A 25,552-nucleotide genomic window follows, 5' to 3' on the forward strand; every position below is an offset into this window, starting at 1 on the left:
GGCATGAACGTTGTTTTTGAGTGTGGTTGTGTCCGGTGAGGGCTTGGGGGTAGTTGCGTGCATTTGGTGTAGTTGGGGTGTGGATGCCATTCCCCACATGTTACGTAAGTTGTTTGTGTACTCACCAGGCTCTGCAACTCCTTCAACTCTGTGTACTCCCACCGGCAGAAGCAGGGCCATCACCTTCTCCTCCCAGGGATGGTAATGTACCGGTCTGCGGGGCAGCCCACCTCCAGTGATGTTGCTCTGGGTGTAGTCCTCGTTCATTTTGTGCTTGACTGCCCTCCGCTGATCGTACCACCTGGCTTGGCATTCATTCCTGGTCCTTCTGATGGGCGCAACAGCATTCACCCTATCGACGATCCTCTGCCACAGGAGTGATTTTTCAGCTATGCTGGTCTGTCTGACCAATGTTCCGAAGAGCTGTGGCTCGACTCTGATGACTTTGTTGACAATGATGTCCAGCTCCTCCCTTGTGAACTTTGGATTCTTGTCTGTGGGCATGGTGTGGGGTGAGGGTGTGGATAGTTGTGGGTGTGTGGGTGTGAATGTGAAGGTGTGTGTGGGAATGTGAAGAGGGGGTATGTGTGAAGGAGTGTGTGTGAAGTTGTATATGCAAAGGTGTATGGGTGCAGTTGTTGGGGTATGCTCTGTAGCTGCAGTGAGTCTGTTGCAAAGGCTCATGGTTTGTGTGTGTGGGCCCTTGTTATTGGTCCATTCGTGCATGTGCCTGATTTGAAATTTTGCTGGGTGTGTTATAAGAGGTGGTTGTGATTTTGGGCCTCTGTTTGCCTGTTTGGATGTGCCAGGTCAGTCCTCCCTTGTGAACTTTGGATTCTTGTCTGTGGGCATGGTGTGGGGTGAGGGTGTGGATGGTTGTGGGTGTGTGGGTGTGAATGTGAAGGTGTGTGTGGGAATGTGAAGAGGGGGTATGTGTGAAGGTGTGTGTGTGAAGTTGTATATGCAAAGGTGTATGGGTGCAGTTGTTGGGGTATGCTCTGTAGCTGCAGTGAGTCTGTTGCAAAGGCTCATGGTTTGTGTGTGTGGGCCCTTTTTATTGGTCCATTTGTGCATGTGCCTGATTTTGAAATTTTGCTGGGTGTGTTATAAGAGGTGGTTGTGATTTTGGGCCTCTGTTTGCCTGTTTGGATGTGCCCGGTCAGTCGTTTAGATGTATTTTCTACTGTAGACATGTTTTGTGGTGTTGTGCGAGTCGAATTGACCCTCCTTGTGCTGTTTTACAGTTTCCTGGTTCAGTATGAGTCGTTTTCGCGTATGTAAGGTGCGTACATACGCGATGTTGTTGTACCGTGCTCGCATATGCAATGTTGTTGTAAGGTCCGTACATACGCGATGCTGGGGGAGGGTGCTGGGGTATGGTGTGTCCAAGTACAGGGCTGGGGAACGGTGCTGGGGTATGGTGCGTCCAAGTACGGGGCTGGGGTATGGTGCTGGGGTACGGTGCATCCACAGACGGGGCTAGGGTACGGCGCGTCCAAGTACAGGGCTGGGGTAATGTGCTGGGGTACGATGTGTCCAAGTTCGGGGCTGGGGTACAGTGCTGGGGTACAGTGCATACAAGTACGGGGCTGGGGTACGGTGCGTACAAGTACGGGGCTAGGGTACGGTGCTGGGGTACGGTGCTGGGGTATGGTGCGTCCAAGTACGGGGCTGGGGTACAGTGCGTCCCAGTATGGGGCTCGGGTACAGGGCTGGGGTACAGTGCGTCCCAGTACGGGGCTGGGGTACAGGGCTGGGGTACGGTGCGTCCAAGTACGGGGCTGGGGTACGGTGCGTCCAAGTATGGGGCTGGGGTACAGTGCATACAAGTACGGGGCTGGGGTACGTTGCATCCAAGTACGGGGCATGGGTACGGGTCTGGGGTACGGTGCTTACAAGTACGGGGCTGGGGTACGGGGATGGGGTACAGTGCGTCCAAGTACGGGGCTGGGGTACAGTGCGTACAAGTACGGGGTTGGGGTACGGTGCTGGGGTACGGTGCGTACAAGTACAGGGCTGGGGTACAGGGGGGGGTACGGTGCGTGCAATTACGGGGCTGGGGTACGGTGGTGGGGTATGGTGCGTACAAGTACGGGGCTGGTGTATGGTGCTGGGGTACGGTGCGTACAGGTACGGGGATGGGGTACGGTGCGGACATGGGGGGGTACGGTACTGACATACGGGGGTACGGTGCTGACATACGGGGGTACGTGCAGACATATGTGGGGGGAGGGGGGGCTGTACGACTCGTATCCCGGGCACTAGTTTACCCAGATACGAGTGGTACGGAGTTCACTCCGTACGTGACATTTTCCATACGCTTGTGTATTCGGAAGGGCGGTACGGATCGTACTTGTGCGCTCGTACTTCAGTTTTACGATTTGTACGTAAAACTGTCCGGGTACGTCTCGTAGACCTTTTCCCGAAGGGATTCGTATGTATTTTTCACGTGCGAATCGTACTTCACCGGTGGGATGGGACTTGTATGATTCGTACGTAAAAAGATATGGATACGAGTCGTACGGGAATTTTTTTTACCCGATCGGAATCGGCACCCTAGTGTTTCCCAGGGCAATTCTTAGGGATTAACACAATTTTCCCGCCACCTTCATTATAGCTTTCTAAACAGGGAATGATATATTGAAAAGTGGTAGAATCTCTTTGTTGAATTCAGGTAGCAGGATCACCATTCCTTTCAAGATGGTATTAAACAAGGTCCACAAATAGGGGGACCAGATAGTAGGTTCACTATGGAGGAGGTCCCCAGGGATCTTATCTAGCCCTGGAGCTTTAGATGGTGCTTGTTTGCTCAGGGCATCAGTTATGTCTTTGAGAGTTATCATGGGAGCATCAGTGATCTCCTTGAGAGTTATCACAGGGCCTCAGTACAGTTAGTCTATGGGGGGAACTCATTGCCTATTGCACTATCCTCTGCCTCTACATTTGAGTAGAAGGACTCAAAGTGAGCATTCCACACATCCACGCCTATATTGGGGTCTTTTGCCTGTTTGCCTTCAGAGCAACCCATGTTTACCACATTCTAAAAAGTCCTCATATCATGGGTGCATAGGGCACTTCTCAGGGTATCCTACTTATCACATTCCCACCCTTTTTTAGCCTCATCCATAGTGCTTTTGTAGACCACCCTTTTTCCTCTAATTAGCAGCCTATCTTTGGCCTTAATAGCAGAGGTCAGAGCTGATTTAGCCATGTGGCAGCTTTCAATAAACCAGGGGTGTTGTTTTTTTTTATGTTCCCTTATTCTTTTATTGGGGTAAAAAATGTTGGCCATAGTGGTTGTTAATGTTATATGGTTCTCAGCAACTTTTGAAAGAGAGTTAAAAAAGACCATCAGCCAAAATAGATTGTTTCGCAATCACAAGGAACAGATGAATATTTGATATAAAGAGGACAACTTTTCCTGGAATTGACATATGTCCACCCATCAGACCCTCTTCCTACAGTTAGTGAGTATTAATGTAGCATCAGGTGGAGATTCCAAGTCGGATGCGCTCTCAGCACATGGCGTGACAACCTATAAAATCAGAGCGTTATGGTCACTATCATGGCGGGCGCAATCTTAAAATCTATCACCCTATGTCATCTACCAGGACATAGTCTAGGATGGAGGCATGCCCTATTCTATTAACAGTGTGGTTCCCCAGTGAGTCCTATTTTGTTTGGCCGTTACATGCCCTTAGTGAATGTTTCAATGTAGGGGAAGTAATCTAAAGCACCAATGGGATCCAGGCCCTAGTTGACTGGCTATTAGGCTCTGGGATGGCCCAGTGTAGATCCTTTTCACTGGGCTTACCTTCATTCAAGCCATCCAAAGGCTCAAAGTGGAAATTAAAATCACCACCAAGAACCACCAAAAAGTTGTCGGTGGTAGACAAAAAGGTTGTCAACTGATCTAGAGTCGTTGACTCTTGACTGTAGCCAACCAGTCTAGAATAAACATTAACCATGGCAATTTTGACACTTTATAGAAACGTAAGAAGGATACATAGAATATCACTTGAGAATGTCTCCATTTGTTTTGCTGCACAGTCCAAATGCACACCAACCCAAATACAGAGCCCCCCGTGAAGGCCTTCCCTTCCCCCAAGAGATGGCGGCTACATTAAACGATGCATAACCTAATATAAACATATCCACACTAGCCCATGTTTTTTGGCGCATGCAAACCTCATGTTGATCTATAAATAACCCCCACTCAGGGTTGGCCAGTTAATTGGTGAGTCATGCTACGTTCCATGATAATACCTGCAAACTGGGTGGTTCTGAAGAGTTATCTGCCTTGATAGATTGGCCAGCTATCGATAATGGATCAGATGCCTGCTGAGAGAGGTTGGTCCTCTTCCCCCGCTCTTGTATGTCCAGTGCTGGCAACGCTTTTGTCAAGTGTGAGAAATGGGGATTCAGAGTCCGCCAATATAGATGGGTCAAAATCCTGCACAGTCTCATTTGGGGGATTTGGCGGATGTTGGCTTATTGTAGCCCTATGCCAGCGTTCCTATCGACTCCTTCCATTTCATCAGTGCTTGCCTTCCCATGGTCCCCGACTCACCTGAGTGACACACTCTGTTGAGGGGTCTTCCCCTGTTGCAAAACTCTCCCCTGGTGCTCCCTCTAAAGGTGAAATTTCTCTATCTGGTGCCAAGTCAATCAACTGACTCTAGGGCCCCATATCTGTTTGCTAGTGGTATATTAAAAAATAACGGTCTGGGCTGTTCCTGACCTAAATAATAGGTTTTTAGTTCTGGTTCCACATCCCCACCTCTGGTCCATTCAGTTTTCTAATTTTTTTGCCTCACCCCAGAGGATAAAAATAGCCCAGCGGAAGAGACCGTATACCCCCGTCCAGTCTGTAATGGTTCCTGTCTAGGAGAACTCGAGGGACCAATGGATTTCTAAAACTGATCACAATTCAGTCTGCAACAATATAGGTAGTAATATTGCACATCTTTCGGTCTCCAACCCACCTAACCAACCCTGCGTATCAAGACAATTTCACCTGCATCTTTATAAGAAAATTGCCTCTACTTGGCCAGCCAAAACAAACAATTCACGGTGTGATTCCGATTGCCCCCCAATGAGCTCTGGCACACCTGTGAGAACAATGACACACAGGGTTGAGGCAGGTGGATGATTAATACATGGCAAGGCTGGCCTTTCCTCGCTATCTTCTAAACATGGGATGAGCCCCTCCCCTACCCAATGACTGGGCCCCTGGCAATGCATGTTGTCTTGCACTATAGGCATAGTTGGTTCAGCCCTCCTTTCATTTATGGCCCCCTGGTTAGCCTGATTTGAGGCAATACTGGGGATCAATTTTAGTGCGGGTGGGGGGTCCAACCTAATGCTAGGGGGAGCAGCTTGTGCTGAGTGGCAACTAGCATTCTCAGTCCCCCTAGTTGTTACTCCTTGATTCCCCACTCAGGCCTCAAACAATGTTGCAAACGTATCCACCCATGCTATCAGACAACTGAGCTCATCCTTCACAATAGCCCTAACTTGGAGATGTAGGTCCACCACCAGATTTGTCACCCATGCTGGGTGCTCTATGGCTACAGGTGAGCAACCAGCTATTCCCCCCTCTCCAATATCTCTAGTGTCCATTGTGTCTTCTATACTCTTATTCCATTTGGCCCCAGATCTCAGAGCTGGCTTAAATTTCCCTTTTTTTGCAGGCCATAGGGAAGCAGTGCCCAGATGTGGATCAGCATTAGATGTTTCATGTGTCTTCTCTTTGGTTGAGCCTTAGAAGAGTTAATGGCCGAAGCTGATGAACTACATGAGGCATAAAGTTCTGTCATGGGAAGGTCTATGTTCGAAGTTAACGATAGTCGCCTTTCGGCCAGTTCAATTTTGGTGGCCACCACAGCCATGGCCCTCTGAAGCATCCTATCAATAGAAGTTGGCTGCAATGTTGAGGAGGTTTTTGAGACTGTCATTTCCTTGTTTTCAACACAGGTTTGCTTCCCCATTGTTCTTTTTATTTATAACATGTTAGGGTATGTGGGATCACCTTTGCGTCTGGGGCTCTTGTTCTGTCCTTCCTCTCACTACAAATACAGATAACACCCCAATACGAAGGGGAGAATAGCAACAGGGGCCAAAGATGAACAGTGCTTTAAGTGAACAAAACAAGTAAGAGAGGTGAAGGGAGCTCAACAACAAAGTACGTGCTCTCCAGGGAGAAGAAACACTAACCTCAGCTCAAGCAATGACTGGAGGTCAAGTCCAGGTGGCTCCTGGCGTGTTGACTGCTTGCATGTGCAGCATGGCAGCCGCAAAGGACCCTGGGGATTGTAGTCTCTCCACCTGCTGCAACACTTCTTCTTCAGAGGGGTGATGTTTGTGTGTGTGTATTTACATATATATAAGTGTAAATATACATATATATACATTATCTACTGGCGGTCGCCAGTAGATAGTTATAGTTAGGACCTATTTTCCATAGGAAATCCGCAACGTTCCAATAAGTCTGGCGCCAGTTGACGAGTCCTCGCGAAATTTTCAAAACTTTTGGCCGGCTCCGCTCTGCTCCTACCCTTAAAGTTTTGTGGTGATTCGTCAAGCAGGGGCCGAGAAAAAAGGGGGGTCCCAAAACGCGTTTTCCCCATGCAATTTCCCATAGGATCTGTTGTCACAGCTACAGCCCGCACTGCTGAACGGAATGACACCAAATTTGGCAAAGAGGTAGTCCACAGTTCAGACTCGTGGCTTTTGCTTAAATAGTGTAAATCCGTTCAGTAGTTCCTGAGAAAATTAGAGTTAAAAGTACATATATATCTATACCCGAACCGTGAGCGCACCCTCCCCGAACTAAGCGCGCACCCTCCCGATCGCACGCTGAATGCTAATTGGCTGTCGAGTGTCTGTCTACATTCAAAACCAGGAACTGTTGGCGGCCATTTTCTGCCTCGGTAGAAGCGAGGCTGAAGAAGCAAGGGGAATAGGTGTGTAAAACATATAAAGGGGGCAGAGTGGAAATACTCTGACCCTCTAGAGGTGCTTAGGGGGTCCCAGAAAGACCCCCTGGGGCCCCCTTTTAAAAAAAAAAAAAAACGGCGAATGCGCGCACGGTGCACGCATCCTATCGCGTTGGGTGCACGGATTCTGTCGCGTTGGGTGCGCGGATCCACGGGAAAAAAAATTGAAAAAAGACAAGCAATCATTGGTTGTATGACTACTTTCTACACTGAAAGGTAGGGTGTATATTTCTGTTTTTTAAAGGTATGAGTCTTATTGGTTAACAAAAACAGATTGTAAGGAACATTATATATGATAAGCTGATATGTTGAAAAGTCAAGCACACTTCCTGTCTTGTGTAGGAACATTGTGTGCTGAACTTGTGACCTGTGTGCTCAGTGCAGTGTTCCTTGACCTGTTTCTATGGTAACAGGCAGAAGGCAGATTGGGGGAAGGGTTGAAATGTATTTCAGTTGGAAAGGGTTGAAATGTTTATCCAATAGAAATGTGTGTTTGCTTTTCAATTTATGTGTGAAGGATTGTGATTTGATGTTTACATTTATATGTGTGGAAAATGAAAGGGAAACTTTTCCATTCTTTGTTTTTGCTGAGAGGTGCACAGTGCAGAGATTCTGTAAAAGAAAATCTGGTGTGTTACTGATATACTTCTTAATCTACAAAACAACTTGAAAGGTGAGTTATTTAATTGTGAGGGGATGTATGTAGACTAATTTGATTTTAATCAGACTAATGTATTTCTCCTGCTAAAGTGTAGGGAGTACTTTTTTTCTCTACAATCTTATTGACAGTGTGTGTGCATGTAGAAACCATTCTGTGATAAGCATTTGTGTTTTTCATGTGTTTGCAGACAGATAACTGTGCTGTTTTTATATTATGGTAGAATTAGAAAGCAGTCATTGTTTATGAATTTGTGAAATGAGTTATGTTTCTATATTAAAATGTAGTACTCCTTCTAGATGAAGAAATGTGTTTTGGTATAGTGCAAGGGATAGTTTTGTTTGTTTAGAATCACACAGTGAGTATGTGTGCATTTGGGAACCACTGTGAAAGAAGCATTTGGTAACATCGTGTATTTGCTGACAGATAACTCTTTTAAAACCTGTCATGTTGTCAAGTTTTAGTAGCATTAGAAGCCAGTCTTTGGTTATGCATTGATAAAATGATTCATGCTTTGACAGTAAAGTGCAGTACTGAAATATGTAGATTGTGTGCAGTCCCCTTACCCCTTCCACAGTAGTGAATGAGATTTGGTAAGCTGCTAGGAATAGTGTTGCTTGTCTAGAATCACACTGTGAGTCTGTGTGCATTTGGGAACCACTGTGAGAGAAGCATTTGGTAACGTCGTGTATTTGCTGACAGATAATTGTTTTAAAACCTGTCATGTTGTCAAGTTTTAGTAGCATTAGAAGCAAGTCTTTGCTTATGCATTGATTAAATGAGTCATGCTTTGACACTAATGTGCTATACTTAAATATGTAGATTGTGTGAAGTACCATTACCTCTTCAAGACTACTAGATAGGCAACGCAGCACACCACCATAGTCCGATAATACCCCAAATTATCCATTTCTTTGAGTATTGTCCATAAGTTGGAAAGTTCATATAGAGATGTAAATCATTGTCCAATCTTGATGCGGATGTTGTATTGAATGTTTTATTTGCCAAGTATGTGTCCAATTTCAAACCGCAGCCGACGCCCGTTTCGTCCACAGGGCTTTTTCAAGGCTGCATACATATAGAGAGGAAAACAAAACATAAAGTCTGCTTGACTCCATAAGTAAGTGTACTAAAGAGCATCACAGTCTACCCCAAACCATATATAGAAAGGGAAGGAAAAAGAGATTGCACTGGAACACCCGTGTTTAAGGACAAGACTAGAAAAAACATAGATCCAGAAAATACCACAACAAGGAGAATTGTTTTAATGTCTCCACATTTTTATATCTTCAATGCATACTGAAATGTTCAGCATACATTGAAGGAGGAAAATGCATTTTCTCATTGTTTTTGTGCAGGAAGGTGTGTCTTCCTGTAGAAAAACAAAGAGCACATGACACAGATATTCTTGCACTATGGTGCAAGGGTGCCTGTGTCACCACATGGCTGCAGTTTAAGCAGCCGTGCAGAGAGAAGCATAGATTTGCAACATATTTATGTACATATGTTGCATCCCTGTGCTTCAGAAGTACTACAGCACACTGCAGTTAAAGAGGTTACTGTGTGATGCTGCAGCACATCCTCATAGTTCTGCACTTATACATTCACCATACGCTACTAATGCATTCATTCAGTCAATTACATACTACACATACATTCATCTAAACTTTCACACACTAATGAAGAAATGTAGCTCTTTTTTTAAACCAGGAAAGTTAGTTCATACAAGAACTTTTTTTTTCTTCTTTCTTCTTTATATTTTTTGGGGGGTTTTCTGAACAATTTTTAATTTTTTGGGGTTTTTCTGCAAAAAAAAAACAAAAATAAAAAACAGGAGGAACCAATGAACATCAGGGAACAATAAAAAAAAAAAACTAGCAAATTTGACTGTCTTGCCGGCAGCAGATCAGATCGATCGACTGCTCACCGTAGCACAAAGTCGCATTGCACTTAGTGCAGAGCACTTTTAAATATTGAAATTGAGGATGGATGTCCAAGTTTTGGGCTGATGGATGCACTCTTGAAGTGCTCGGCTGCGATGAGGTGGAAGGCGCAGGAGCAGGAGTGTTTCTCATCCGTCGGCACTCTTGTCGTGCAAGATTATTCGGATGAAGGGTCCTCAGGTGCTTCATCATTCTTGCCGTGCTGCATGAGTATTTCTTATTAGGATCCCCTCGCGACAGCACTCTTTTGCAAACCTTGCACGTGACCAAGGTGGCATTGGTCTTATTCTGCCCCTCGGGAAAAGTAAAAAAATTCCACACCACTGAAGAAAAACGTTCTTTGCGTGGTAACTGCTCCAAAAACTCATCCTCAGATGTATGAGGAGATGCAGGTGATGCCTGCTGACCTGAAGCCATTTTTAGTTGAACAAAGTTAGAGCTAAGTGTAAACTTAGTCTGAAAAATCTTCTTCTCTGCAAAGAGTTGCTCCTCCAAAAAAGGTCAAAGAAGAATGATTGAATTGGGTGAGGTCTTTTAATAGTTAGAGCAGGAAGTGTAATGAACCAATCAAATCTCTTTTTTTACAGGTCACATGGGATCCGTGCACCCTGCGCTTTTGCAAAAATTATAGGATTGGATGTAAAAATATATTAGTTTTAAGACTAGTTTAGAGTTTGTCTTCAATTAATATTCACATGAAATACATATATATGTTTTTTTAAATGTTAAATATTTTGCGGGATCCGCGCACCTACCGCGTCATAGACGCATATGATGCATCACGGAAGCGCGTAAACGTCGCGTTACGTACATCGAACGTGTTGTGTATAGGCTGGGAGTCGCGTACCAGTCGCATTGCAATCGCACACTAAACACGTACCCAACACATACCATGCGCGGATGCTATCGCATAGGGATCGAGAACGGTGTGCATAGGGTGCGTGGATCCAAAAACATGGAAAAAAAAAATATTAAATAAAGTTTTGAACATATAGTTACAAAAATATTTTGAAAAATATAAAAAATATGTTTGAAAAACCCATTAAATTCAAATAATATTTTTTAATTTTTAAAAGAATTAATTGAAAAAATAAGTGTAAAAAATGGTGATAAAATAGTATTTAAAAAAAAAATTAATGAAATTGACACACTGAATTTGAAAAATATAGAAATCCAATCAAAATCATTAAACATGATATCTTCAGAGATAAGTTAAAGATAGGAATTAGCATTTAAAATACCTTTGAAATTCACACAGGTTTCATGCACGTTATAGTTAGGAATTGGCATTTAAAAAACCTTTGAAATTCATTGAAAAAAAACAAAGGTTTCAGGGGCGTTATAGTTAGGAATTGGTATTTAAAAAACCTTAGAAATTCACTGAAAAAACCATAGGTTTCAGGGACGTTATAGTTAGCTGGACATTTCCCTTGTACAAAACCCTAGAAATTCCCCCGTTATAGTTAGTTCAGCTAACTATAACTCGCGCCCTCGCAATGCACTGCTGATGACGTCACATATTACTTCACTCATGACATTGTCAGTGACATCACTTATGACATCACTAATGACATCTCAAATGACATCACTGATGACATCACTGATGACGTCATCCATGTGATAAATTAGTGCATCTTCTCACACCCTAATATAACCTTTGATACACCGACTAAAAATTTCAGACGGCCATTTTGAAAACCATAGATACTCCAATACCAATAACTACATACCCACTCATTGACTCTCAGGTCTACATACATCTCCACTCACTCACCTGTACAGTCACTCATACTTACAGTCACTCCGTACAGGACTATCATATGCCTTTATACACCTATATCGACACTCACACACCGCCAATCATCCATTGAGGTACTGACACACCTAGTCAGTCATGCAAATAAATAATCAAAGTCCAATTCACTCACCTATACAGTTAAACACAATCAAGTTCACTTGCTCATAAAAATACTAACAAATTCTGACTCTCTTATACAATTACTGATACAAGCACACACTCATCCATACAGCCAATCCCGCAATCACACACTCTCACATACAGTTATATACTCTTACACACATATACACTGCGTTTCACATATGTAGTTACTGACACATGTACAACTGAGATATACATTCAATCACTAACACACCCTTACATACAGTCACCCAACCATACAGTCCATCACAGTTGCACTCTTAAAACCATGCACCCATAGCATCATCCACTCACACATCTATGCACAGAGTCACACATACCCTACCCACACAAACACTCAGTCACCCATACAGATACTCAGACAACCAATCAATAACCCTTATAGACACTCATATTGCTATTCACAAAACAATGCAGCCACTTATACACCAACACACAGACACATACAGACATTCACACAGTTTAATCACTAGTCTGCAGTAAGATACATCGGGCAAGTATCTATGTTCTACCTTTGGTCCTATGCTACGTTCCCTTTAAGGCGCGCGCGCGTGCGCGCACCTTCGCCAACGTCACCGCGCACTCCTGGATGTGGAGCGCGCACAAACGATTTCAGGCTTTAAGAAGCGAGCGGCACGAAAACCAGGCACTTGTTCCAGTGCTGCCGGCGAGGAGTCGTAGGAGTCGTGGAGAGTGCAGGTAAGGGGGCTTGGGGGCTTGTGGCGGCTTGGGGGGGTGCTCGGGGGTGTGTGGCGGCAGAGCGCGGGGCTGTGTATATAGAGATACCCACTGTGTACAATTGACTCTTTGATGGAGGAGAGAAGATTATTTGCCCAGTGCCTTGGTGAATTTGGGTCATTCGTTGTCGAATCTCCATTGTTGCAAGGATAGGCTCAACAGGAGACATGGAAACGGAGGAATGCTTCGAAGTTTTGGTCTCAGATGGTTTCGGAACCAAAGAATGTTTAGAGATTTTGGTTTCAGGCGGTTTCGGCACAGAGTGTTTCGAAGCTATACTCTTGGTAAGAATGGGTTTTAAGCCCAGTTCTTAGGCTCGTGTTTAACATTAGTTGCCTGGCAACTACCTGGTGTCTCCTTCTGTGGGCTTACACTTGACGAACCACACTGTGCCTCGTTTAGAACTTCTCGAAAAAAGTGTATTCCACCACAGCGCTGGAAAACACGCTTTTATTTCAAAGGTTATGCAAATGTGTAGAAATTGTCACACCCAGCCCTCTTTGGTTACTCTAGTCCTCTTTCAGTTTTTTCCAAAAAGATTTAATTTGCGGGGTGTGTGTGCGTGTGTGTGTGTGTGTGTGTATGTGTGTGTGTGTATGTGTGTGTGTATATATATAATATATATATATATATATTTTTTTTTTTAAGGTGTGCTCTCCTGCACATTATTTGTAAATGAGAAAGTTCCTCGTCAGTATTTACTTAGGAGCTTTATATAGTATCACAAATTGTCTTAGAGCTCCTTCAAGGCACAGAGTTCGATGGCACTGTGACTCAAGGTGGATGCAAGTAAGCTCTTGCATAGTTAATATTCAAATGCTGCTCCGAGTAGGATTTTAGCCGAGTGAATTGTTGTTAATATTAGTAATGTAGCGCACAGTCTGCTATTGCCAGAGGACTGCATGTCTGGAATTCATTTTTTTATTGCAAAGGAGGTGGATTCTTCCTTTGAGTTTGGATTCATGGAGATTCACGGTTGTGACCATGTCCCCCAAGAAATTGATCAATGTTTTAGGCTTTTGAATGTACATTGCTGGATCTGGTAGACTAACAGAGATCTAGCAGGGGTATTGCTGGTACTGGAATATATGTGCCCATTTAAAGCATTTAGTGGGGTGTATAATGAATGCATTTACTCTGTCTTTGCGGTAAGGCTGTGTCGGTGCCTTCACATGACATGATCAGCTTACTCTGTCAATTTCTGCAATAGTGAAGGAAACCAATGTGACTGTCTTCAAAACATTTTGATTTGCAGTCTTATCATTTTTATTCCTGATTGAGAAGACACCTGTTGTTCCAATACTATGAAATCTGTGTTGGCAGTATAGTTGTAGTGGGGTGAAACTGACCAACCAAGACTCTTTACACCATGGCAGGCGCCCCTATATCAGATGTCCGGGATCCTGGATAAAATTATTTTTTGTTGCACCCAGTAATGAAGTTGACCGTTTTGTAGTCTGTTTATGGGTGTCTAATTCTGCGTAATAGAATGAATGCACATTGAACTTTTTTGTACACACATGGATCTTTCATATTGCAGCCTATCACTTCCTGCAAAGGTCATTGCCACTGTGCATCGATTATCCCTCTGGTAGAGTATCCTCCTTTTACAATCAGGGAAAACTAAAAACCAGATTGAATCAATTAGGTCTCAAGAACAGCAATTCACCAGCATTTATTGTGTTTGCGCAGCTTCTACCTCGATGTGTAAGGCCTCAGTCTTCCCATAAGTTGGAAGCCCAGTTCACCTGTCCCATTTAGTTTGGCGCAATGGTTCATCTGTCTTCTGTTCCATTCATAAGTCTTATATATTCTGTCTCAAATTGCAACAAATAATGCTTCCAGGGTCGTCAGGCCAAGCAGTGTAAAACTTTTTCCTGCATGAATCCTTTGTCCTTCTGTTCAATTTGCTTCTCTCATTACAATTCAGGGCAAGGATTGTTTCCCATCACTTTCAAAGATCATGTCAGGTCCATAATATATGTGGTATCTAAAATAGACATTTGTCTTGTGGCGGCTTGGGGTGGTGCTCGGGGGTGTGTGGCTGCAGAGCGCGGGACTGATTGTGGCCAAACGGCTGACCACACATTTCGGACCTTTGCCAACGCTTGTGTTATTTTTTTTCCCAAAAATCATATTTCAACTGGTTACACTGATTTTCCATTAGGAATATATTTGGGAGATACAAGCGTACATCAACATTTTACTAAATGATGCTGCAAAGATATGGCACCTAATGTCTTTTTCACTACTTGCATTTTTTGTGAACATTTTATTTTGAAATCAAAGAACCATCACTCTAGCTTTCAAGCTTCTGCAAATATTTGCATATAAACAGAGAGCGTTCTGGGAGCATTATACATAGCCTCATATTACTAAACTTTGAAAACGTGTGTACACATTTATACTGGAGCCGCCTTCAGTAGTGAAGGCCGAGCTTACGGCATTTACTTTTAATGCTCACCCTAATAATGAATGCTTTTCATTAATGAACCATAAATACAAGTTTGAACAGCATTAACACATGGACCCACATATTACCTTAACTGTAGACAATGGCCTTTCCTAATCCATAATGTGGTACTGTAAACTGGCAGCCAACGGGTTTGTGCTGTAGGGGGTTGGGCCTACTTGTACACATGAAAACTTGATGCCCTTGACCCCAAACAATATGTCCTGGGTGTCGGGCTATAGGAATTCCACATCCCTGGCCTGTGACTGCACAAACCCTTTGTAAGTAATTGTACATTCATTTCAAGACACAAATGGACTTTTATGATACGTTTGAAATCACGAGCCCCCTATTTAAGATTTGCTATGGTATATATCAATGGTTTCATTGTGAAATCTTTTTTGAATTCCGTGTGCATTTAAGAGATACAGACAGCGCTAAAATATGTTTCCCTTCCCATTAGATGTTCCCGTTTTTGGCAAACTCTTCCAATGTAAAATACTAAAATCATTAGTAATTAGAGTTTGTTTTTGTGTGTCCATGTGTTTATTTTTTTCGAATTACTCGTGTACTGGTTACATCATACTAATAATGAAACACATTGGCACACGCGTGTTTGTCCTAGACTGGAATCCCAGGTAATTATTTGGTCAATTTTTCTATTGGGGTCTCTAGACCCGTCCCATTCATATTTTGTGATTCTTCAAGCATTTGCTGACTATCTTGTCTTCAGTTGCAGGTTTCCAGTCTGTAAGGTATTTGGATAGGAGTGGTCAGGTGCGAGTACCCACAAAGACAAGGTAATTCTGTGTACGTTCCTCGTTGGGTTGGGGGTTGCTGGGTAAATAGAATCACAATCTGCACCCCTTTTCTTTTGCAGGTTTGGGAGACCGTACTACGAATACAATTGCACAGGCAGACGGGAGTACAGGCAGAACAAAGAGGTAATTGTTTGCTAGAGTTAAAGGAGTGCATTTTCTGTTGCAGGTTTTGCTGCCAGAACCCCACATATTTAAACTGGCGTACGTGAGTTCAAGCAGAAGAGGTAATTGTTTGGTAGAGTTAAACTGTGGTGCATCTTGATCATTGTAGTATAATATACTTACCCATGTTTTCTTCTGTTGCAGGCTTCGCATCCAGACCCCCATACATTGACGACACAGGCGTACGTGAGTTCAAACAGGAGAGGTAATTGTTTGGTAGAGTTAAACTGTGGTGCATCTTGATCATTGTAGTATAACATACTTACCCATGTTTTCTTCTGTTGCAGGCTTCGCAGCCAGACCCCCATACATTGACACAGGCGTACGTTAGTTCAAGCAGAAGAGGTAATTGTTTGGTAGAGTTAAACTGTGGTGCATCTTGATCATTGTAGTATAAAGGATTGCATGCATGATCTAGGCGTCAACGTAAGCCATGTTCCCTTATCTTGCAGGCTTTGTGGCACAGCAGGTTAAAACCGGCGGGCACGGAAATGTTCAAGCGCAAAGATGTCACTTTGGGAGAGTGCAGTGCGTCACCACAAAGGAAGAAATGTTGCCTTGTATTCAGATTCAGATTCAGATTTTCTTCATTTCGGCCAATTAGGCCATAAAAGATACAATCATACAATATCAATGTAAAACATTCATTTGAGATAAATAGAAGCCATTGATAAAATCCATAAAAACAATATGCGACAAATTACACACAGATCACGATTGAAATTCATTAGACAGAACAATCAATAAGTAGTTTGGACCTAATCTGCCACATAGCCGTTAAAAATTTGGCAACTGCAAATACTATGTGGGGAGCAGTGCTCGTTTTCAATATTCTAAACGAGTTCAAATGGCTCCGTAAACCCAAATTTCTACAAAGGGGAACTAACCAGTATTTTCTTGGTCTATTGTAGGCTGAGCAGAAAAACAGGATATGAATTTCTTCCTCGTTGCGACTGCGACAACCTGGACAGATTTTATCCTTCTTGTTTGACCAATTATGGGTGAAAGTTTTCATAGGGAGAGTCCCTAGCCTCCATTGTATGAAGAGTTTTCTGGATAAAATAGGAAAAATAATGTCCACAAAACCTTCAAACTGATATGTATCCTTGAAGTTCAAGAATCGATCGGTTAGGATACCTTTGTTAGGTGAAGAGACCAAGGAAGCATAACATTTCTCCCTATATAGACCCACAAGGCGTTTGCGTGAAACCCCATGACAGCCTTGTTCAGGAGACTCCCATAGTTCGGGGAGTCCCAACCGGTAAAGTTCTTTCTTTATAAATGCTAGCCACGGGATTTTGTCGCGGAGGTTCATATTCATTACATGTACAAGCTCTTGTCTATAGTGTACGAGCTCAGCAGTGGACCAGAGCCTGTGCCAGAATCTTAAAGGCATTAGTTCCAGGTCATCTTTAATGGGGGGTAAGCCCAGATCTAATCTTAACGGGACGAGGGGTGTACCTTGGGGGAGGGCCAGGAGTCGCCTTAGGAAATTATTTTCTACATTAGTAATTCCTGTACCCGCTTTATATCCCCAGAGTTCTCCTCCATATGTTGCGGCTGCTTTAGCTTGAGTTTTGTACAGTTCAACTGCGGGGCTAATAGGTTTATAAGTGGAGGAATTTGCCACCTTCAAAATTCCCCCCGACAGTTGAGAAAGTTTTATGCGGCTGCTCACAACGTGAGGTTCCCATGATAGATTCTCATGTAATGTTACCCCTAAATATTGAAAGGTTTTCACCCTATCCAATGTTTCTGTGCTCAGGGATGGGTTGGGTCTGGTTTTGACAGATGGATTAAGTATCATGAACTTGGTCTTCCCAGTGTTGATTTCTAGGCCATATTGCCTGCAGAAAAGACCAAACCCATCTAAGATCCGTTGGATCCCCATCGGAGATTTGGACAGCAGGAGGGTATCATCCGCAAACATGATAGCGGGTACCCGCCTGCCAGCCAAAGATGGGGCATCATTATCGAGAACAGTGTCAAGATGTGCAATGACATTATTAACATAGAGACAAAACAGGGTTGGTGCAAGGACACAACCCTGTCTAACCCCTCTAAGGATCGGAAATTTAGCTGTCAACGCACCCAACCTCCCATACCGGACCTGTGCATAATTATTTTCATGGAGCCTGATGATGGCATTTAGTAAGTGGGGCGGGACGCCCAGCGCCATTAGCGTCTCCCATAGTTTCCTCCTAGGAACCAAGTCAAAAGCTGACCTCAGGTCCACGAACACCATGTACAGCCTTCCCCTCTCAATACTCACAGTTTTCCAATAAAGGAGAACGAGGCGGAAGATCTGGTCCATGGTGGACATTTTTTTCCTGAAGCCAGCTTGATAGGGACTGAGGATTTTGTTTTCCTCCATCCACTCTGTAAGATGGTTCAGGAGGAGGCAAGAGTAGATTTTTTGTGGGACATCTATGAGGCTTATCGGCCTGTAATTGGCCGGGAGGAGAGGGGAGCCCTTTTTAAAGATAGGCACTATCTCAGCCCCCAGCCAAGTGCTGGGAATCTCCATCCCGCCCAGGATGGAATTAAAAAGGGTGAGGAGGTAAGGGCCCCAGATCTCAGGGTGTAAACGAAAAAGGTCACCAGGTAATCTATCGAGACCAGGGGCCTTCCCCCTCGCCAGGACCTCAATTGCACTAACCACCTCTGAAAGAGTAAATTCCATGCCTAGTACTGGGGCACAGACGGGAGTAAAAACCACATCCCCAACATCAGCATTTTGGGGTGATTCTTGATAAAGTTGGCCGAAATGGGCCTCCCAAACAGATGCTGCTATGTTTGGCTCTATTGCAGCTTTAGGGTCTGCCATGCCAGTATTGACCAAGGACCAGAATTTTCTCAGGTCCTTCGCTTCAAGTGCTGCGGTGAGGTCCTGCCATTTATTCCAATCCCATGCTGCTCGCGCCTCTGCCATAGCTTTCTTATAGTTCCTTCTAAGCTCGACCACTTGGCACTTATCCAAACCATTTTTGACGCAGTTTATTAGTTCGGTCTTGATCTTTTTGCAGGATAAATTATACCAGGTAGGGATTCGAGTTTTTTTGTTCCTTAGGGGAAACACTGGATAAAAAACCTCACCTAGAAGAGCCACTAATTCTTCATGGATTAGGGCTAATTTCTCATTGAATTCTAGGTTTCTTGGCTGCGTAATTAGAGTGTCCAGTTCTTCTAGCTTGGGGAGTGCTAGCTGGTAAATTTTGCTTAGAGACTCCTCTGAGCTCGCCAATTTCCCCCATTTAACCCTGCGTCTATTGGAACTAATAAACAAATTCCCAGGGTTCTGAATGGGGTCTGCGGAAAGTGGTCGGACAGGACCATTAGGATGTGCCATATACAATACAAGTGCATTGTGGTCACTGTCCGTTCTTCTTATTATTCTGAAGTCCAGGACCTTGGACCAAAGAACAATATCTACAAAAATATTATCTAACCTGGACTCCTAGTTCATCCTGTTAAAAGTGCATGCAGAGGGAGTATCAGAAGTGGTACGTCCATTGCATGCCCTTAATGAAAAATTTAACGTTAAGGACAAGATTTGGACTACCAGAGGAGACCATATTTTAACGTAAGGAGATTGGCAGGGAGGAACACCCCAGAAATCATCTTCCGCTGTAAGAGCGCCTTCCTTAAGACCTTCCAGGGGCTCAAAGTGGCAGTTGAGGTCACCCCCCAACACTATCTTAAAATCCTTAGGGAGGCTAGCCAAAAAGCACATAAGATCGTCTAGTGTGGGGGATTCCATAGCCAGACTAGTAGGGCGGGAATACACGTTGATATTTGCTAGGTTGGTAACATTAGGCCACCTGAGTAGAACACACTGAATGTCCTGCGAGGGGGTCGATAGACTCTCCGCAGTACACCCGATGTGACTAGCCACCCAGATCGCCAATCCTCCAGAAGGCCTCCCTCTCCCAGACCAAATTGCATTTACTTCAAACACTGCATATCCCGGTCTACACAATGGTTCCCTCGCCCAGGTCTCTTGGAAAAGACAAATGTCACTATTGCCTATTAGAGAGTCCCAGTCGCTCGTATCGAGTTTATTGGCAATGCCAGCGACATTCCATGAAAGAACCTTTAAGGAATCATCAATCGGTTCAAAGACATGTCCGCCGGATTTCACCAGTACGACGTCCTTCATTGGAGCCGGTGGCCTAGGCAGAGATAATTCCAAAGTCTGTTGGGCAATAGGGACTGCTTGGATAGCTGGTGGGGCTATCGGTGTAATGTTAGTACTAGTAGGGCATGATACACTCTTAGGTGAGTTAGTTTCTAGACCATTAAGGTTAAGGGGTGTCAAGTTCTTCCCGTGGTGGGCACCATGATCTTGAATGGCAGTGTCTATTTCACCTCTCCCGAACCCCTGTCCCTTATAAAGTCAGTCTACCTGGTCGAGACAACTATATCTATTAGGGTGTAAAAAATTGCCGAAATTAGAAGTAGGAACATTACAAGTAGACCTGACTCTAGAACCGTCAACAGCAGAGCCCACCCGGGTCCAACCATTATCGTTATTCAGAATTGAATTACAAATATTGGGATAAAAATACGACAGGTGAACCGCTTCAATGGATGTTTTGTGACCTATATTCCCAATCCAATTACAAATATACGGCACGATGTTGGGATTCCTAAAATTTACAATTATACAGTCCCCCGCACATTTCTTGTCGGTTTGACCAATCCATGGAACCCTTCTTACCATGAGGATTTCTCCATTGCAATTAGGAGGTAGTGGCCTATGGATATTTAACCAACTAGTGACCTTATTATGTAAGGAATCGTGGGATTCCACCACATTTCCATGAAGCATAGGAACTCCCTTCAAGACAACAGAATATGCTGCCGCTTCCGGAGGCAAATTTATCACTGTACACCAATTAAGGGGGCTGCATTGCCTGGTTAAAGAGTTTGTAACATCATGTAATGGTTTCTCCTGGCCAGGTTTAGGGGCCAGGCAAAGTAAATTCTGCCCGCTAGGGGATCGTGTCGGAAGTTGTTGACTACAGGCTGTTAAAGGAGCAGAATTTAACAAGGGGACTGAGGGAGCATTTACTTGTGGAGTGGGTATAGTTGGTACAGAAGACAAGATAACAGGATTTGAAGGTAAATTCGATGGCCCAGCAGAATCCCCAACTACTCCATATGTATCTGCTTTTTGACCTGCAGCTAGACCTAATAATCCCTTGCGCAGATCAATTAGACAAATTTCTATATTAGCCAGGCGGTCTTCCAGGGGAATAAGCAGTTCCCTCAGTAGGGTGCGAAAATCAGAAACAATAGAATCATGCACCCCTGCGGGTCTTTGTTGGCTAGGCAATTTCCCCCGTGGTGGAACTTTGTTAGCTGACTCCTGTTGAGTTCCCCTGGTCCTGGAGTTTGGTTTAGCGGCTTTACATTTTTCCCCCCTTGTCGTGTAGACCCTTATTTTCATTTTGGGAATAGCTCCCTCCTTCACCCCCTGGAATTGCTGCGTCACTTCCTTATTGGGACCTAAATTCAGATTAGGGGCATCTACCGGGGCAGTAGTTTGAGATGTAGGAGCCTTGCAAGATGGAAGAAGTAATATGCTAGGCTCTACATTATCAGAGAGGTCCCGATCAGTGGAGGAGGTGACAGAGCAATTAACATCCGAAGGAGCAGGAACAACAGACAAACCATTTGCCCCCCTTGCAGATAGTGATGTGCGATTTGGTGACTTAACGGGAGTAATGGCATGTGCAAGGGGTCCCAGAGAAGACCTCCTCACCCAGTCAATTTCTTGGGAGATGCGTCTTTCAAGAATAGAGATCTCATCAACAAGGAGAGCCCCAGCTTTGGCAAAATACGTGTCCAAAGTGCCTAATGGCCTCCCAGTCGCCAAGGCACTCTTGCTCCTTGTTTCTCTGGTAGTCATAATGTCACGGAGAACTACAGATATAGGAAAGACTACAGACAGCCCAAAATGGCCCAGGCCCTGGCTCGCCCTTGCTCGAACGGCCTCAAACGGCCCGCTCTTTGCCCGGTCTTCGCCCCGGACGGCGTCCCGGGTGCGTCCCGCTGGCGCGTGCAAGCGGGACTCTTGTAGTGGATTAGAGGTCAGAAAGGGGGCGGAGCCGGGAAGAGGAAACAGGTGTGCTAGGTAAACTGACAGGCAGGCACCCTGGTCCTCGCAGTCCCGGAGTTGAAAGCCTCCGCAACGGCCTCCCAAGGTTCCACGCAGCGTCCCCTCCACTCGGGCAGCTCAGGCAGGGAAGAGACCAGCTCCACAGTGTCCAAAAGGTAAATGGTAGCGAGCGGCACCCGCGAAGCGTGGGCCGCGAGGAGTAATGTAGTTACTGGAGGCGGGGCCGGGAAGAGGAAACAGGTGTGCTAGGTAAACTGACAGGCAGGCACCCTGGTCCTCGCAGTCCCGGAGTAGAAAGCCTCCGCAACGGCCTCCCAAGGTTCCACGCAGCGTCCCCTCCACTCGGGCAGCTCAGGCAGGGAAGAGACCAGCTCCACAGTGTCCAAAAGGTAAATGGTAGCGAGCGGCACCCCTGTCCAAAAGGTAAATGGTAGCGAGCGGCACCTTGTATTCAAGGAAGAGTGGATGAAGGAAATTGTGGAGGCTGAGACGCAGAAATCGCGAAGCAAGGTCCGCGTGCAACTCGGGGAACTTTTCCAATACAGTCCAGACGTGGGCTTGATTTGCAAAGCATGTGCCGAAGCCAAGATTGTTGGGGACTTTTCCACAGGGAAGAAATGGAGTGATGGCTGGAAACTGGATTACATGAAACGCCATCTACTTAGCAAAGTACACGAGTCTGCCATGGTGATCTTGAGAAACAGAAGTGCTGCTGCCAGGTTTGGTTTTGGAGTGCGGGCAATGCTGACAGAAACTGCCACTGACAAAGCAAATAGAATGGAAGTAGGTGAACGCCAAAGATCTGTGCCTGAAGAGATAAAGATTCTCATCAACAACGTGCTGCTGGCAGTCAAAATGAATACTTCAATGTTATCTGTACAACACATCCATGACCACCTAGCTTTGTATGTCAAGATACCAGACAGCTGGAGGAGCAAGAACTATGCCCTTGAGTCCCTTGAGGACAATAGCGTGATACACTGTGAAGCTATGGCAGAACTTCGTAACGCTTTGTATCACACATTGATAATTGATGAGAGCACTGATATTTCTGTTTCAAAAATGCTCATCCTGTACTTCAAGTTCCGACCAGTAACATCAACAGAGCACAAAACACAGTTTGGGGGCATAGTGAAGCTGACTAGTTGCAATGCTGAGGCTATCACTACTGCTGTGAAAGATTTCTACACTGCCAATGAACTGGACCTTATGAAAATGGTCATGTTCACATCTGATGGTGCGTCCGTGATGTTGGGTAAGAATAATGGTGTTGCTACTCGCCTTAAACAATCCATACCTCATCTAGTTGAGCAGCATTGTGTCGCCCATCGAGAAGATTTGGGAGTTGATGATGCCTGGAAAAGGGTTCCAATGGTTAAAGAGATGGAGACATTATTGAGGACTGTCTACACTGTGTTTTCCAGATCTCCAGCAAGGAAGTCCAAGCTGGATGAAATTGCATCGGTCACTGAATGTGAAGTGGTCTCTTTTCGACCACTGAATGAAGTCCGGTGGCTTTCAAGGCGTTTTGCTGTTGGTGCACTAATTCGTAATTACTTTGAGCATGAGAAAGTTGAGGAGAATGATCCAGTTGCTAAGTATTGTTATAAAAAGCTATCAAACTCCAACTACCATATTTCACTTGCAGTACTTAATGACATTCTGGGTGAATTTGCATCTTTGTGCAAACTGTTCCAAAAAAGTTCTCTGACTACTGTTGAAGCTGTACAGTATGCAAGAGCAAAGATTGGCCAAGTTAAGCAACAGTATTTGGGGGACACTGTCTTTTGGAGCAGTAATGTAAGAGATCTGATGGTGTTGTACAAGGAAAGGCAAGAGTTTGACAGTGGGCCTATTTTGTCTTTTGTTTCCCTTCTTTGTGAGCACATGCAAAAAAGGTTCCCTGAAGATGAGGTAAAAGAATGGGCAAGATTTGAAATCCAGGCAATGGCCGCACAATCACATTTTGATTTTGGGACTGAGAATATACAAAGACTTTTAGAAAAGTATAAAAATGTCTTGGTCCTGGGTGATTGCGAAACACCAGAAGATGTTGTTCGACAGTACAGAGACTATAAATATGTGGTGGCAGAACATGTAAAGGGTGGGTTATTTACCACCTTTCAAGACATGGTGAATTTCACTGTACGCAATGCTGCTCAGTATAGTGTGGTCTCTCAGCTTGTTGATGTCTGCGTAACGTTTCAAGCATCTAGTGCAGATTGTGAACGAGGATTCAGCCTCATGAATACTATAAAGAGTAAATTGAGGAATAGACTAGAGCAGAAGCATTTGGATATGCTGATGAGGACAAAGGCCTACCTCCTGAACGGGAAAGTTGACCTAGATCGAGTTTATCACCACTGGAAAAATGCCAAAGATCGCCGTGAGAAGCAACCCTGTCACCCCTCTAGTGATGCCACTTGACATGTCTCCCTTATTGTTTATATGTGATATTGTATAGGCTCCCAACATTTCCCCACCCAATTAACAGTGCTCAAGTTAGGAATATTTATTAAAATCTTATGATGGTACCACCGTTTAAGTCTTGTGCTTTTCTAAACTTGAAGTGTACTTGCCTGTGTAACCAATTCATGTCATGGCGTGTTTATCCAATTAGGAAAATGCCCTTAAGACACTTATTGTGGCACTGTATGTGTGAAAATGCACCATCTTTTCACTTATTGAAGTAAACGTTCTGAGTGACATTTGGCGCCGCGCACACGCGCGGTCTGGTTCCTGGCGCACATAGCCATGGTTGCAGCGCACAGAGACCCTCCACTGCCGCACACAGAGGAAAGAAATTAGAGGGAACATTGGTCCTATGTAAATGCTGCTTCTTTAAAAAAGAATCACATCTTTACAGTGCATAAGGCGTACTGGACGCCCCAGAAAATCTCAAAGATGGGAAGTCGAGCCATTAAGAAGTGCCCCAAGTGCGGAGACGATATGGCTAATGAGGTACACATGTTTTGGAGGTGCCCGGCCTTAACCCCTTTCTGGGATAAAATTGGTAAGACCCTTTCTAATATTATGGGTTTTGAAATAAAGCTGTCAACAGTTTCGGTTCTTTTCGGGCTAATACCTAGTGAGTTTGATGAGCAAGGACTAACCAGAAACCATAAAGCGTTATTTTTTGTTTTGATATTGCTAGCCCGAAGGGAAATATGTATTAACTGGATACTTCCATCTTCCCCCACGGAAGTAGGTTGGGTACATTCCATTCAAAGGATAGCTATGTTAGACCAAGTAGGGACTCATAAGAAAAAAGCCAGAATGTGGGAAATATGGGATAACTGAGTAGAGTTAGGGACCAGGTCTACTTAAGGGGAAAGAGAAGGGGGTGAGGAGATATGAAAGATAAGTGAGTCTAAATTGTTTAGCTTGTTGATCTTCCCTCCTTTTTTTTTTCCGGTCCGATGATTACCCAGCATGCCCAAGGTAAAGCCCAGGCGTATGGGCTGAGAAGGCCTCTTTATATGGGCAACGTGCATTATGGGCCAATGTAGACTCAAGACAAAGACGAAAACCCATATAAGGAGTTGAAGGTTTGGTTTTTCGGAGGGGTGCCCTTAAGCCGGTAACTACAGGTGTATTCCTTCAGACTTCAACTTGGGTTAGAGATTCGCTTTTCTTGTTTCTTTTTCTTGGAGCATGCTACTTCCAAATGAGGACTAGAGAAAAAAAGAAAAAAAAAAAGATACATTTAATGACTCA

At 44.4% G+C, this 25,552-nt stretch overlaps 1 protein-coding gene across 1 annotated transcript in view; it reads right to left on the reverse strand.

The window, feature by feature from the left end:
• LOC146853767 (olfactory receptor 5AR1-like) overlaps positions 1-25,552 on the reverse strand; it is a 152,280-nt gene that overhangs the window by 61,871 nt on the left and 64,857 nt on the right. The window contains exon 4 of the mRNA XM_085650881.1: positions 3,815-3,948. Within this exon, the coding sequence (XP_085507007.1) occupies positions 3,815-3,948 (134 nt within the window). The remainder of the gene's footprint in view (positions 1-3,814; positions 3,949-25,552) is intronic.

This window comes from Triturus cristatus, chromosome 4_1, assembly GCF_964204655.1.
Source record: "Triturus cristatus chromosome 4_1, aTriCri1.1, whole genome shotgun sequence".
NCBI lineage: Eukaryota > Metazoa > Chordata > Amphibia > Caudata > Salamandridae > Triturus > Triturus cristatus.